This window comes from Anabas testudineus, chromosome 3, assembly GCF_900324465.2.
Source record: "Anabas testudineus chromosome 3, fAnaTes1.2, whole genome shotgun sequence".
NCBI classification, from domain to species: domain Eukaryota; kingdom Metazoa; phylum Chordata; class Actinopteri; order Anabantiformes; family Anabantidae; genus Anabas; species Anabas testudineus.
The window spans coordinates 3,426,110-3,442,882 of NC_046612.1; the positions used below are offsets into that span (position 1 = coordinate 3,426,110).

Genomic DNA, 16,773 nt, shown 5'->3' on the forward strand with positions numbered 1-16,773 from the left:
TCCGAGTCACTCATCGAGAGCTTTAATGGATCTTTCACAGAAAGAATTAGGTGATAATCACCAACACGATGATTCACTTTAAAGGTTTTGGGGAAATCATTTCATTCATTAAGAAGAAAATCCTATTGTTTCGTTTTTCATTACTGTTTCAATCTCTTCATATTTCCTATTACAACACAATTCACTGGACAACAACAGTTTAAGAAGCAGTTACAGGTTAATTCCTGATCAGTCAGTTACAGCACATCACGATCTCATGTACAGACGGTTTAAAACATTATATAACAGACCCAGTCACGGTCAGTCAGAAGAATGGTTAACAGTGTTCTGGACACAGGGCGCATTAATACTGTGTCACAGTACAAATATTCTTATTGAAATACAACTAGAATCCAGTAAATCAGATCGAGAACAAAGTGTTTTCAGATGATTTAAAATCAGAAGCACTTCCAGGCATTGAACATGAAGAGAGGAGACTGGTTAATTTAGAACAATCATGTAACAAACCACAATAAACTTAAGATAAACCTGAATCATTAAATGACCTGGATTGACCTGAAATACTGAAACCTGAATACTGTACTGTACTGCATGTTGATATATTGCTTCAGTGGTCTCAACAGGTCGTCCATTCATCCCGCTGGCTTAAGAAGAGGTTTATAATAAAGCATTATCAGGCTGCAAGGGCATTTGAATGAGCACCAGTAACAAACGGTTTCAGACCAGCTCTCAAAAGATATTTTTTAGACTCACGATTAGACAGTTTTTCTTTTCATTTCAAGTTGTAGACATGGCATCTCATAAATACAGCACAGCAGGTGTTTTATTTAATAAGTGGATGGAAACAAACCCCTCACAACAAATGAAATACAACTGTATAAACAATAAAAATCTATGTTTGAGAATCTAAATATGTTGTATTCAGTCCTCCACTACAGGACAGATTAGTGCTGTATATAATAATGTACTGTACCAATACTACAGAACTGAAAATGACTGTGTGAGCTTATATATTAATTGCATTAATGAGCAACATTAGAATAGCACAAGCTGTAAGTGTATGTACATCTACATTCTAGTCTATCGCTGTAATCACAAAAACACACTTGAGTTACTGTAGTTGCATTGTCCTGCGTTAATCTTGAGTATAGTCGTTAAAAACTAGTTAGAAAATGTGCCGGAGCATTTTTCACAGTAGCACGGTCACAAGGACCAAACACATTAGGCTAGGCCTGCAAAGGAGTTTGACACAGATGATGACTGGATACACGAGCTGTGCAATGTGTGCATGTTCTGGATGGTTTTACTGGGATGTAGCATAATGTAAAGTGTTGGTTTGGATGCTGTGGTGAGGTCAGAAAGAAAATATGCAGCCACACACCTGAACCAGGTAAAAATGTAACGTGGATTTAACCTGAGTCTCACCTCACTAGATGGTGAATACATTCTATATCATGGGTAAAACTGGGAGATGTCATTTGTCTGTGAGGGTATTAGAGGATAAACTCATACTGTCAACAGTATATTAGTGCAGTCAAAGGAATCTCACAAAGGCTAATAAAACATGCAATGACTGATAATTCACTTTGTTTTTTAGTGTTGTGCATCGTCTTTGGAATGCCTTTCACTTATGTGTGTGTTTGTGCACGTATTAGTGAGTCAGTGTGCGACAGGTGAGTCTTTGACCCTGTGTTGAACCCTTCTCAAGCAGAACCACCAGGTTCCCCAGAGCAATTCCTAAAACGTCTCTGGGATTTTCTCTTTTACTCTGACACAGAAGCTTTGTGGTTTGGTGATTTCTGAGGTATGACGCTGTTGTTCCTCATTTGAGTTTTCAACCTAAATGCTCCCTAAGATGAATTTGTGCTTCCTACTGTTTAATAGCATTTCCAGGTCTGCATGTGTTCTCATTATTACACGAGGGCACCATGATTTGTTTATGTGGAATATTGAAAACACATGAATCTACAATGAATCAGTAGTCCCAGTTTTCCAAATGTTACTTGCTTTTGCCTTTGAGTCTTGAAGAAGCTACAGAGCTCCTTCCAGTGTTGCAGTTCTCTACAATAATCAGAACCTCGACTCTCGCTCTGGGAATCCAACTTCATAATGAAACGACAAACCATAAAGTCGAGAAATTCTGAAACGCGGCATCCTCATAGTAGTTTGATGGTGTTTTCTCAGTTCATCTCAACAGGCTGTGGGTCTTCTTCCTCTCGAGTGGTGCCACCAGACAGCTCTTTGCTCCAATAGTTGTTCTGGTTAAAGACGCCAGTAGAGTTGAAGTCTGCTCCCTGAGCAACGACAGGGAAAACATGGTCGACCGTCTCGCACAGACGCCCAAAGCTGAGAAGGAAACAGATGTTTTCTTACCGTACATAAATAGAAACATCTATGTACACGCGTGTCCAGAGTTGGAGTACATGCATGAAAATCAAAAGAATAACAGAATACAGCTTACGAGGAGATACTGGTTTTGGCATGCTCTGATATCAGCTCCCCTTTGGGATTGACAGTGAAAATCCTGTTCAGAGGAACGCCCACCTCCTTATAGGAATACACATCCTGAAATCACACATAAACAATCAGCATCACAACTAAAAGTAAGAGTTTATCAGGCTAAATATCATGAAGTCGTTTGATTTCAGATAATACAGGTTTTATTGTGTCTGTGTGTGCAGCGGTCTCACCGTAGCTCTGTTGCCAAACGCAGCATAGAAAGGGTCAGTGTTAGGGTAGAAAAGGTGCTTGATATCTGTCAGACACTCGATCTTAAACTTCTCTGGTTTCTTCTCTATCACCTCCCTGCACAACACAACATATGGACACATGTTTAATTAGCTTATCATTGGCAAACACAATAGATAGAACATGAGTAAGCTTTATAGACACCCGGAGTGAGAAACTCTGACCTGTGCAGGGCAGAAAATAAACTGCTAGGACTGAGCAGTACTGGGCCCATTGGCAGCATGGTTCCCCTCTCGTTGACCCAGTTCAGGTAGCCTCGTGTCATATCAGCCATGCCAATGGCCCTCGCCGAGCAGTACATGAATTTATATCCATTCCTGTGACACAGACAGAGCTTAGTACTTCATCCAGACAGCACTGTACTGTACCGTGTGCAGGCTGTGAGGAAGCACTCACTGGCTGACTCTGTGGTACAGCCGTGCTATTCCCTGGTGAGTCCAGTCTTTACCCAGTGTGGGGAGGATGTGACCCAGGGTGTCTGACCTACAGCGCGACACAAGAGAGGCGACGTCACATACTCCCAATGTTAAGCATGTGTGAAGCCTGACACCTACAGGTGAACAGCTGAAACTAGTTAAGGTTCTGTCTCCTACCTGGTGATGGTTCCATCTATATCAGAGATGACGATTTTGTCATCCCAGCTCCAAAGGTAGATTGTGCCATGGCAGCGACAGGTGCCCTGATACTGAGTGGTCACGCTAAACACCACATCGTTAGGACCCTCCTTCAGCTGCAGACTAGCCTGCAAACAAACACACACAGTGCGTACGGAGGCAAACACGGACGTCCACAAATATTTAAATTCCTTTTAAAGTATTTTCTGCAATGCAACTGAAATAAAAACGTTGTTCCTCAAACTATAAAGCAACATAACTGCTTTCTTTGACACATTGTCCAGATTTATAGCTCAGTCCAATGATCAATGTTCATATTAACAGTGAGCAGAGAAACTACATCACTCACATATTTCATGTATCATAGTGTAACTTGTGTGAAATGTGTAATACGCCACTACTGATCTTCAAAGCTGCTAAGAACTCATTTGTTTGCTTGCTTTTATCTGCAGAAGGTAAAAAAAAAAAAATCAACTGTAGGAATAAATACTGCACCAGTTGCTCTGAGGTGAGCCGAAGAGTCTTCTTAAAAAACATGCTACTGGACGTCCCAAGAGGCTCAGACTGACAGGATCCGGACACCTGGTTGAACGATCTGTGGTCCTCATCACTGGAGGAGGACTCATCCTTCATCCTGAAAAATCAAAGACAGAAAACAGATGAGAATAAGAGAGAAATATGAAGACTTAAGGAGGAAGTAACAGGCTAAAACAACACCTCTCTGCCTTATTTCACCTGTTCATTGCAAGCGAGCTCTCTCCTTGGTCTCCTCCTGCCTCCGTTACTGATTCCTGAAAGACAGAGAGGTCACCATTGGCTTAATCGAGGGAAACATTATGTGTTGAAGCTGAGGGACAATAGTTGTATCTGTGCACTCACTGATTTGGACTCGCTGTTCCTGCTCCTCCATGAGAACCACCAGCGTCCTCCCTTCTTTGGCATCTTGTCTTTCATGATGTTCTCCACTGAGGCCTGGAGACAACCATGCACATACAACTCAAAAAAATGACTAAAAAAACACAACTCAAAACTCAACACAGAGCAAAGAAGAATGAATGAATGATCGAAAATTCAAAATGCAACAAACAGCACGCTTAAAACAACACACCTGTGTTTACAGGTGAAATTAGCATGCAAACAAAAAGCAAAGAAAGCAAAATAAAACCTAAAAGGAGAAAGATAGAGGCATGCAAAACTGACACACCGGTTCTTATCAGTGGGACATGATGAGAAAGCAACCACAGAGACAAATAAAGACGTGCACTGAGCAACAGTCAAAGCGAAGCTGAAAACAACATACGGGCTGAGAAGGGCTGGAGCGAAATAGACCAGGGAGGCAGTACGAGAAGAGGCCGAAAGCAGAAAAGACATAACTCAAACACCAACACTTAGAACACACAAACGTCAGGTGGATGGTGGGAGGAGGAAAAGATGTAAGTGAAGGTGGAAAAAACAAGGAAGGGGGGTGAAGACATGGCGTTATTCAAGTGTTAGGACAACAGATCTAAAGCAAAAGTTCACGACGAGCATCTTTGTAGTGAATTTCAGATTTGTTCATAGCATCAACAATAAACTGACAGAAGCAGGAGCACATGTGAATGCACAGGATCTGGTAACATTTGATTAAAAATTAATAAAAGATGGTGGAAAATAAATTCTTTGAACCAGTGTGATGCCTCAGGTTAAAGAGAATTAACTGCAAAATGTAAAAGGTGACGCAGTAAAAAAATAACAATTAATAATAATTGTAAATACTTATGTGTCTCTGACTGTACACATACTAGTTTCAACTGTACATTAGTAAAATTACATATTTGTGCATCAGTACTTTTAACACAATAGTATCTGATTCATTGATATAAAATGAGCTATTCTGCATAAAGAGTACCTTTACATTTGGAACTTTAAGTGTGTTTTTAAACCAATACTTTTGTACTTTTATTAACAGAACTCAATCCTGTACTTCTACACTGTGCTATTACTACCTTACTACCTTACGGTGTTATTAACCACTGTTGCTTCACTTTTTCTGTCTCATGATACATTCATTTACACTTCTACATTTACTAATAAATAAATAAATGAATTTTATAAAAAATAAATGAATACTGTGCAGGTAGCACTGCGGTGGTCTTACCTGCGGCAGTGGTTTCTGATAGACCTGCATGGCCAACATGACAGGAGCTGCTGTGTTCCAGTTGTAGTATCTACAACAGATAACAGAGAGCGATATGAACTTTTCTTTACATCTCAGAATATTGTGTGCACAAAACAACTGGTATTAGGAAGGAATTAGGACTGAAATATTATATTATATTATATTATTATATTATATAGAACAAAACAATATAACTTAGCATTTATAAAACAAATATCAGATAGCTATTAGTTCTTTGGTATTGATTATAGTAGTACGTACTTGTTTCCTATCTTGACCACGAGGTAAGGATCATCGATGATAGACGGGTTTTCAGAGAACTGCTGGTAGGAAACTGCTCTCTCCTGGAACTGCTCTGTGGTGTGAAACACACACGTTACAAAAAGAAGCAAGAACACATCCTTCAGTTGTTTGTAGTGAGGTTACTGTCTTCATCGTTAGAGCTGTACAGTGTCTCTTCTCGTTTCCTAACCTACCTGCTGTGATCCCCCTGTTGTCAGTGAGTCCTCCACACAACGAGATGGCAACATGAGGCAGGTCCCCTATTTGTTCTGGTAAACTGTCCACGCCGCTGTCCACCCCGCTGCTGCCCACTGACTGCGGGGACTGATTAGCGCTCCGCACTCCCATCATCATCTCTGAGTCCCCTTTCACTGAGCTGCTGCCTCCATCACTGAGGAGAACGAAAACAGCCACACAGTCACAGGTTTACAGCTCTTAGACGTCGCTGTGAAGATGGATGTTATGTTCTGATAACTGTACCTTTTAGGGAAGTACAGAGCAGCTACTTCAGGCTCCAGCTCTGTAATATCATCCAGGTAAACACCATCAGCACCCAGGTGTTGGCTTCTCTTTTCTAAAAGTCACAATAAAAAAATCACAATAAAATATGCATGTTGTCCCTTAGCTCCTTTGCATAGTTCCCTAGATGAACGCACCTTTCCTCTTAGATGGTGAGTCTGTTCTTCTAATGGGACTGCCTCTGCTCACACCTTCATCCAGATGATCAGGTGGAATTGTGGGAGACAGCGAGCAGACTGTTAGACCCCCCATGTCTGCACATGATGATCCAACACTTTCCACCTCTCTCCCTTTGGTAAATATGGGAGAATAGAAAAACATTTGATACATAAAAAACAGATTTACAGGTATTAGAGATATCAGATCCAATTGATTTATGGCTGATCGAGGGAAAAGTTAAAAGTTACAAAATGACCACTAGGGGTCACTAATAGACAGGTTCTGTTGAAGAACCTGAGCTGTGGATCAGAGGGAAGTGTCCTCGAATGACCACCTATCTACTTTAACAATGGTGATGCAAAAAGCATCTGTCTTAGTAAAATATAAATAAATAAAATACATATAATCAGTTATTTTTATGCTTTTAAGTCATCACAGACACAGAGCGAATGCTTTACATATCAGAAACAATACTTTCCTCCATTTCACTACCTTGCTGTGCTCCAGCTATGATCTCAGTCTTAGTTAGTTCATCTCTGGCTCCATTTTTTATTCCTTCAGTTTCTTTGTTCTCAACATGAGCAGTGCTGTCCTCTCTGGGATTAGGGGTAACGTGCAGGAGGGAGGGGGGTCTAGCGTCATTGATGGCTCTGAAGTGAGTGTTGGCAGAGACCGTGATGGAGACTGCTGTGGAAGGCTCTTGTTTCAGATGGGCTGTTAGAAAAGACGGCTGTAAGAGAGACACAGAGATCAAACACTGGACTTTAAATGCGTATTTTAATCATTACTTTTCATGTTCAGATAGTCCCATATAACATACGTAGCACAAAATGTCAAATGTCTTAAATACTAATGTGTAGAATTAATCAAATATTGTACCTGGGCCGCCTGTGGCAGTTCACCCCAGGTCCACAGCATTTCAAGGTTGTCTTTGCTCTGATTTGTTAGCTCTGAGTCGCTCTTCGGGGTTGATGAGCATGAATTGTCTGGACTGCTGTGAAGGAGATGGTACGACAGCTGATTTATCAGAGATCAAAACAGAAATCCCAAATAAATAATACTGGAGGAGTTTCCAGCAAAGTGTGCACATTGTCAGGGTACCTAGCAGGGGAAGAGAAGTGAGAGGTCTGCTGAGGACAAGAGATGGAGAGGCCACAGAGTGGAGGGATGGAAAGAGTCTCCTTAATCACGTTACTACAGGAAGATAAACACACCCAGACGAACAGACAGGGATGAGGAGAAAGACAAAGAGAGGAGAGACGGTGAATCATGATTAATATGTATTGTACTTATTCTGAGGACAGAAAGAAATCACGTGAAGAGAATAACGAAACACTGAATGGAGTTAGAGAAGAGTCCATTAAACAGGTAAATGTCACCAAGATTAGTCCATCATTAGGTGCATTTCTGTGCACTGTGATTATTGTTGTTTCACAATACCTCTGTGAACAGGTCCAATCAGCACCGGAGGGTGTGTGCGTGATGGCTGTGGACCCCTGATCGTCATACACAAGTCTGATCACAAACACACACATGCAGGGAGATGTCAGTTGTGTGCACATGCATTTTATTTGCAACTTGTGCAGAAACTATCATAAATAAATCTACAGTGTCCCCAGCTCAGATAAAGTGAAGCAAATGGTTTGTTATTAAATGTCTGTTCATATCATCCACGACACCTCTGCAGCTTATCTGACTATTATTATATTATTACTATTTTCTCATCAAGCACAGAATGGGGATGGCACAAGGCAGACACACATTCTTGCATCTCTTTAAGGGGTTCTGGATTTTCTTTTGACCTGCCATGTGTTGGATTTTCTAAAAAAGCTTAGAGCCCCTGCAGGGAGGACGCCACTGAGAGCCTTTTTTAAATCAGGCAGAGCATTCTGTGGGAACAGGACAAATCCCTGGAGTGCATCCAACAAATAGAGCTGATCGTCAAAGGGATTCGCACACAAACATGCACATACACGCAGACTCACACATTAAGCAACTGATTTTAAATGATTTTTCTGAATTGAGACAGAGATATCATGGAACAGTCAGCTTCTTGATATGAGCAGTGGTTTTCTGCAGTCTGTCGGTTTACAGAGCTTTTCTGTGTTCCTGTTCCTCTGATTCATGAGGTGCAAATGCTCGACACAGACTCATACACACATGCACCCACGATCATTTCACTTAACGTAATTAGAGGAGTTATTGGCAGCGGTTCAACTGTTTCACAAAAACACTGTGACTGCTGACGAAGGTTGTTTACCACAGCGATGCCACGAGCTGACTGACATGTAATGGCCTTTCTGTCTCTCTCCCTGACACAGACACATGCCAATAAAACGACATGTAGAAAACCTTTTTCAGAGCGGCCGCAGATAGAGATGAAACCCACAGTTACTGAAAACATTCAGGGAATTTGTTTTGTTTTTTCTTTCTTGAAATCCCTCATCTACCTGTTTCCATCAGCCTCTCCCTCCTCATCTGAGCTCAAGTCGATAGTAAACATGTCCTCATCCTCGGAGAACTCTTCCCCGCTCTCCTCTCTTCTCCCTCCTCCTCTGCCTGCACCTCCCTCCGGCCGTGGTCTCCTCCTCCTCTTCCTCCTCTTCTTAGTCATCCCTCCATCGCTTTGCTGTGCTCCCAGGTTCTGGACAGGAAGTGAGCTGCAGGTGATGGAGTCTGGAGTATACGATGTAGAAATGGGTAAGAAGCACACACATACTGTTTGTTTTCACACATTGTAAAATCAGGTCCTACCATGCTGACGAGAGCTGCTCCTGCCCAGCTGGGACTCCATCAGCTCCTCCCCTCTTGACATAATGGGTGATGTTACGAGGTGAGACGGAACAACTTCCTGTCGGGAGACGTGATTATGTGAGGTCAGTGATATGATCATGATTATGACTAACCCACACACAACAGACAATAATCTGTTATCGACTGAAATGATTTAAATAATCTGGTGATAGTTTGGGGTTTAGCTAAGATGAACTAAATCACATAGATCACATACAGTGACTATATCAGAAAGAGAATTAGACAGAGAGAGAGTAAGATAAAGAAATGATCCAAACAGGGCAGACTGACACATGCTTTTTCAGTGCACGTGTCATAACATAATCCAACAGAGCCCATTGCATTTTTGTGGGAGAGAAACTGATGCAGGACATCAACAAACACATGCACAGATTGTGTGGGATTATTGATCTTCCGTAGAAAATAACACATTTTCTGCAAAAATCAAATCTACTGGAGCCAAAGAAATAAAGTATGCAACATAATTCATGAACGTGCTCTTACTACTGCAGAGCTAATGAGTTCATGAACATTTCATTTAGCGTTTACAGTAAAATCCACGAGATCTTACACTGAAATTCAAATTGTTTAAACGTTAATGAGCTTATTTTCAGTTGCACATCAATGTAAATTCACCCTGTCTCTTTCTTTCACTGCCGCTCAGAGATTCCTGCTCTTCCAGCCTGAAGATTAATTTCTACTACAACATTTGTTTAATGTTTCACGTGCACAGTCTATCTGCCAAACACAAGCCCCAACAAATGCTCAGATTTAACTTTACATGCTGAGGAGCAGAGAGGGAGAGGCTGCAGCCGGGGTTAGGAAGGAGACCGGGCTCGATGCCAAATAGTTTCTTAGAAATGTTGTTGATCTTTTTACATTTAGATGATGTTGATGCAAACTTAAACCGTCACAGTAGGACTATTAATACTGACCTGCAAATGTTCCTGTTTATCGGTGTGGAAGACACTCTGTACTTTAATATTTTATATCTTTTATATACTTTATAAAAGATCGATCTGTCTGCTCTGTGCCCTGTTTGTCCTGCTCTTTCCTTATATCTGCATGTCTGTCTGTCTCATCTGTCTTCCTGTCTGTGTGGACTAATCATTCACAGCCACCTTTTGAATACAGTCTATCTGCAACCAACTGTAGAGAGGGGCTATAAATATCTCGCTGGTGGTTTCCACTCGGCAGAAACAGAGTTATGTTAAGAAGAAGCCCAACGAGGCCCCAACAGGATAAGAGACCCGGCTGAATAGTATTTGATCACTTGAATTTAAGTCATTTTGTCGTTTTCATTGAAGACTGAAGCAAAAACAGCATCTGTGCCACACACTGATTGGAAATTGGCTCCTAATCTGCAGCGTTAAAATCCATGTAATCCTTCAGATTAGGAATCAGATCTTCTCAAAGTATGATGTTTTCCTATTTTCCTATTTTTATTTTTTATTTTCCTACATCTTCCTCATCACTCATCCTCGTTTCCTTCCTTCAAAAGTGCCCTTCTAACAACCCTGCTCCTCCCCCTCCCACTTCCCATGATTCCTTGCCTGTTACTTTACAGAATCAGTTGCCAAAACAAAAAGAAATGCACCAGGTCATTTGTGTTTGTGCTGCACATGCTGTCCTCTACTTCCACCTCCTGTCTCTCCTGATGGTTTACTTCCAGGAAAGTCCTGCTGGGCACCAGCATGCCACAAGGGGACAGATATGTTAGCTCCTTTTTATGGTTTTCAGATTCAATTCAGATTCAGAAAAAACTTTATTTATCCCAGAGGGAAATTTGTTTTTCTTTGTTGTAGCTGCTCTGAATTTAGAAAAGAAACCACAAGCAGAAAAGAGCAAATATACAAACATCAATAAAAAAAAACTAAATATATACACAGAATATGTAAAGATGGATAAAAATAGGTCAATATTAATAGTCCAGGGTGGAATGACAGCAGATATATGACTAAATAGATAAATAATGATTCTCATTTAAAACAGATTTAACTGGTGAATCACTTTTTATCTGCATTTATCTTAATTCTATCTGCTTATACACATGCACAGGGTTTTCTTTATTTGTTTCTTCTTGTTATTTATTACCTTGCTGTCTCTACCTGCACACTTCCTCCTCTGTCTTATCTTTGTTTTTACTGTATAACTTGAAGTAGAAAAAGTTGTTTTCATCCTGAAATCTGTTCGATGACTGTGTTACAAATGTTTGCTAGGACTCAGTATTTACACTTCTGTTTAAGTCTTTATTTATCATATATATATATATATATATATATATATATATATATATATATATATATATATAATCAGAATAATTTGCAGTTTCCAGCAAATGTCTGATACGTGTCATACTGCGGGGGGGGGCATGTCTGTCTCCACTGGGCTTGTTTGGACAGAGGAATGATAGAAGTGTAGTAATTAAAATAACAACAACATGTAATTGTTGCTTAATCTCTAAGTGGTGAAACCAGTTTGTAGTTGAAGCAGTTGAAGAGGTCAAGAATTGAATTCAGTCCCTGTGAGTGTAAATCCAGCACCACCTGTACTTGAGTTCAGACTGTTCGACCTTCACGTCAGTATGTTCTGACCTATATTTGCATGTGTTTACTGACTCATCGTATGACTCTGTCAATCATTACTCACCAACGTGTTTTCTGCCTCTTCGACAAAGAAGGCCTCTCCGTTCTCCCCCAGCTTCATGTGCAAACTCACTGGCTCTCCATTGATTTCTATGTCCACCTGCAGGACAGAATCATGACCTCTTTAACATTTTGACTCCTCGTTAGCTTGTGTTAACCAATCTTCGGTGATTAGTTTTCAATTTCACGTCAACCTGTCAGTATTATTTTTGATTGCAGGGTTTTTACTGTGAAAACTGAGTTTTTCTGCTTTTGTATTGCTAGTAATACTTTAGTAAAAGACCTGAAACTTCCTCGACCTCTGCTTTAAACATGTTGCAGCATCATGAAAAGAAACAAACACTGAAACAGTGAGTGATTCTATAATCTCACCACTTTCTCGCGGGATCTCAACACACCCATTTTGCCGAAGCGGACGTGAAATGGGGAGCACTGCAGGGAGCCGTCGGGCTGCCGGACCACGATGACATCTATACATCCAGACAGCGTTGCAGGGTTGAGTCCTCTGTACAGCTCCTTGACCTGCACAAACACCTGGCCCGCCAACTGACCCACATAGTTCATGGTCTGTAACTGGAGACACAGGGGAAGACGGTTACTACAGCAGCATTATCATCTAGTCACGCTGCTCTTTACTTAAAGTCTGTCCCTTGTCCTTTAACATCCAGCGTGCAGAACATTGCAGAATGGCAGGACAAATGATCTTTACTGGAACTGCTGGATGTAGGAGAATCAATCTCTTGACAATTGACATGCTCTGTGTAACCACCCAAATGAAAAGACATTATTGATCTAATAGCCAAACGCTGCAGCCAAACCAGTGCAGATGTTACACAGGTTGCTGAAACCACAAACAGTTTCCACGCTCTTCTCTATTCTGCTGCTGCTGTTGAGCTGGAGGTGTATTTGTGGGTGTTAGTGGTGTGTGGGTGCTCGGGTATGAAAGCATTCTACTATCCTACAAAATATATTTTGAGATATTTGTTAGAATCAGAACAGAAACACAACAGCGCCGTTTCCTCTCTGTAATGTAAATACACTCTAGCAGGGACGAGATTAAGTATGCAGTGCTGTGCCAGCCTCTCTGATCCTCTAATGCTCTCTGCTGAGAATGCCAAACACGGCCCTGAAGAGAAGCAGACAGGGAGCTGCATTCACTGGGCCGTGAGATGGGTGGGTGTTGAGTCAGGATGGGAGAGAAAGAGGGAAACAGAAAAGAGCAAGACAACACACTCCAGGAGAATTCAATAATACTGTTAATATCTATAATATATATAAGATGGTATTTAATGCTTTTATAGTATTTACGAGCTGCTTCTGCACAAGGTTCCCTTTGCATTGTATGTTATAATATTATTTAGCGTGTTCAATTCACCTGTTCAAGAAAGGAGTCAAATGATAGTATGGCATAATGTTTCCTGAAATCTCCACCTGCTTGTGCTGACTCAGCTGGCACCGTGTGTTTCCTCTATCTGTCACACTGACACACAACATTACAGCATGCTTCAAGAACCTTTTGGCGGATCATGTAAGAACCCTCGATTTGTTCATTAATTACTGGGATCATACTCTTCCACTGTAATAACCCAGCATTATTTGTAATGTTGCACACGAGCTTGCTCTGACCTTACCGCTGTAACAGCACAACACACCACCGCACGGTGTTTTAAGTTAGTGAAGATACTCTGACCTCTGCTCAAATCACGTCACGTTAACCTCAGGAGTATTTAAACAGAAATGTCACGTGGACTTGAAGAAACACAGACCAGCCACAACGATACGTCTTAAACACTTCGGTCTTATCACTCTTTTAATAGATCAGCTCAATGACATGAAACACATTTACTACTATAAATCATATCACAGCCACAGGTTTTCACTTTCATACACTTTTTCTTGGCTGAACTAGGATGGAGATCTAACAACACCAGAACATGCTGGAGCAAGAAACATTTCTTTTTCTCTATTTGTCATTTAAGTGAAATGACCCTTTAATCCCATCTGCATGATCTACTGCATAAGACTTGAGATTATGTGACCATGATTATATAATTATTTGACTCCCTTATTATTATCTCCTCAGATAGAGGAGCCAGTCATGAACATGCCACAGAAATGATCTCACTGTTAATGCAGATGACACCATTCACACCCCACCAGTCATGCAGGACATCTTTGTTTAGAAGCCAGTCACACTGACCCCTCATTATGTAATAAGGAAACTCGCAGGATCAGTGAGTCAGTTTGCATTTGTTATTTCTGAGGTATAGAAGTCAAACATAAAACCCCTCAGAGACCCTTTAATAAAGGTCACTCCCTGATACTGAGGTCACCAAATATGAACAGAGAGGCAGTCAGAGGTAACAGGGAGGCTCAGACAGATGGTGATGAATGAATGAATATCCAATTAAATCGATGTGATTAATGTGACTGTAGCAGCTGTAGGATTATTGTTGCAGTAGATAGAGATCATTATTTATTCATAACCTCCTCGACCTTCTCCTCTATAAACAAACAACATAGAATCAGCTGTGTTGATTCTTAAATCCATGCAGCACCAAGTTAAAAACAGCATTAGTTTCCTGACTCGATCGTTTCGTGGCCTGCGTCTCGACATGTAAACATCAGATGACGGGGTGCAGCTCTGCAGCCTCCACCGGAGCTCTGCAGCCTCCACCGGGGCTCTGCAGCCTCCACCGGGGCTCTGCCGCCCAGCCTCCACCGGAGCTCTGCAGCCTCCACCGGGGCTCTGCAGCCTCCACCGGGGCTCTGCAGCCTCCACCGGGGCTCTGCAGCCTCCACCGGGGCTCTGCCGCCTCCACCGGAGCTCTGCAGCCTCCACCGGGGCTCTGCAGCCTCCACCGGAGCTCTGCCGCCTCCACCGGGGCTCTGCAGCCTCCACCGGGGCTCTGCAGCCTCCACCGGGGCTCTGCCGCCTCCACCGGGGCTCTGCAGCCTCCACCGGGGCTCTGCAGCCTCCACCGGGGCTCTGCCTCCGTGCAAACATCCTTTTACTCAACGTCATGTCCCCGTTAGATTAGAACAGTCAACACAAATGAATGAACATGAAATGAATCTCAGCTTGCAGCACGAACACCTTCGTTACTCACTTGATTTATTGACGTAGATTTTCGCTCGTGGATTTTTCCGCCATCAATTCTGCACCAAACGTCTCTGCAGGATTAAACTCTCCTCAGATCCAACATTGTGGGAACCGACGCTGTTTTGTTTGTACTATTTGACATGTGACGTGTCTGAGCTGGAGGATGCTTCGCTATTTAAACCGCAGTGAAAATGTTCCTCCCACCGTCACCGGGACCGAGAGCACGGAGCCACCTGATTGGCTGAAATCACGTCACGCAGTGTTGACAGAAACTGTCCCTGATAAAAATCAATAGATGAATAATAAATGATTATAAAATGATTTTAAATGATTGTAAATGATTTTAAATGATTCTAAATGATTCTATATTTCATATGTTGTTTATTGTCTAATTACTTCATTACACATTCACTACATATGACAGCTGTAGTTACTATGGAGATTCAGAATAAACAACAAATAAAAGTTTATTATTATAGATTAGGATGAGAAATGAAAACCACCTTTTACTTTGACATTAAAATAAAAAACATTAATTATTATTATTATTATTATTGTTGTTGTTGTTGTTGTTGTTGTTTATTTATTTCTACACTATTTCTCTTCCTTTGAGCATATTATTATATAGTGTGTTGTGTTGTTTTGTGTTGTGTTGTGCTGTGTTGTGTGTTCGCCGCCATAAAATATAATAATAATAAAGCAAGAAGCAGAGGATGCTGGTTAGAACCTGACCTTTCACCCTAATGACCCAATTTAAAATGGAAATATCATGTGCAAAAGAAAAACATCTTAAAAAGTCCAAATATACTAAACATGTTAAACTCAGACACACACATTTCCACTGAGGGACGGCGGAGAGGAGCAGCTACTGGAGCCAGGCTCCTGCTCTCGTTCTGAAGAAACAAGTCCAGTATGTGGAGCAGAGGGGACAAGAATAGCCGCGACATTCAGATGACTTGAAGGCATCTGTATTTGTGCAATGTACTGTATCTCAGTTCTGTACGTGTCACGACACAAAGACACGGCTGGTGTGTTGGCTTATTCTCAAAAGACAGACTTCACTTTAACAACAAACAAGCACCTGAAACCTATCTGTGTTCTACACTGTTCTTCACACTGGTCTATATTCTTTATTTCTCCTAACAATCATGAGACAAAAGTTAACGAGCTGCTGACTTCAGATTCATAGTGGAATAATAAATCAGACAAATCTTCTTGTTTAGCTCGCAGCAAGAAATCCCAACTGTTAAAGTATTCCTTAGAGCAAAAACTACCAAATCAAGTCTAAATACCACAGAGTACATGGTGTTTCACATTATGGTGACTAATAGCAAGTTGTAGTTTATTAATCCTAAGTATTTATGTGTTTTCCTCAGTATTGTATCTGCCTCAGTACATGTACAGATACGAGATGAACCAGAACCACAGCTACAAAACAACTAATATCTTCTGGCACAGGTAAACACTTAAAGTAAATTAAATTTTATTAATTGCCCACTGAGATGCTCTCATCAGTTTCAAACCAAACTTCAAACCATTAATGTTTTGTTAAAGTTATTACACTTTCCACATCTGTAACCAGATCATTGTAAGGTTACGTAAGTTGCTGTTCCCCAACCTATAGTAGTTATGAACACTCCGTTCTCACTTCAGAGAAACAAACTAAACTCCGTATCCCCTTGCTGCTGGGCCTCACGGCCCTTTTGTTGTTGCTCAACGATTCTAAGAACCAGTTCCTGAATTATACTCAAA

At 41.2% G+C, this 16,773-nt stretch overlaps 1 protein-coding gene across 6 annotated transcripts; it reads right to left on the reverse strand.

The window, feature by feature from the left end:
- On the reverse strand, positions 1 to 15,180 carry lpin1 (lipin 1). Of its 6 annotated transcripts, none has more exons than XM_026377751.1 (23): positions 15,029 to 15,180; positions 12,317 to 12,491; positions 11,923 to 12,018; positions 9,235 to 9,331; positions 8,931 to 9,156; positions 7,921 to 7,995; positions 7,582 to 7,674; positions 7,360 to 7,474; positions 6,973 to 7,210; positions 6,459 to 6,611; positions 6,283 to 6,376; positions 5,997 to 6,193; positions 5,782 to 5,875; positions 5,500 to 5,569; positions 4,242 to 4,334; positions 4,098 to 4,153; positions 3,858 to 3,996; positions 3,342 to 3,490; positions 3,145 to 3,231; positions 2,913 to 3,065; positions 2,691 to 2,805; positions 2,462 to 2,565; positions 1 to 2,346 (listed from the first exon to the last, which is right to left on the reverse strand). In XM_026377751.1, the coding sequence occupies exons 2-23, from the start codon at positions 12,386 to 12,388 to the stop codon at positions 2,181 to 2,183; spliced, it is 2,682 nt and encodes an 893-aa protein (XP_026233536.1). In that variant the 5' UTR covers positions 12,389 to 12,491; positions 15,029 to 15,180; the 3' UTR covers positions 1 to 2,180. The 6 variants fall into 6 exon arrangements, with proteins under 6 accessions (XP_026233536.1, XP_026233533.1, XP_026233530.1 ...); XM_026377748.1 differs by having other exon boundaries at positions 7,360 to 7,471; positions 12,291 to 12,491; XM_026377745.1 differs by having other exon boundaries at positions 12,291 to 12,491.
- Positions 15,181 to 16,773: the final 1,593 nt, after the last annotated feature.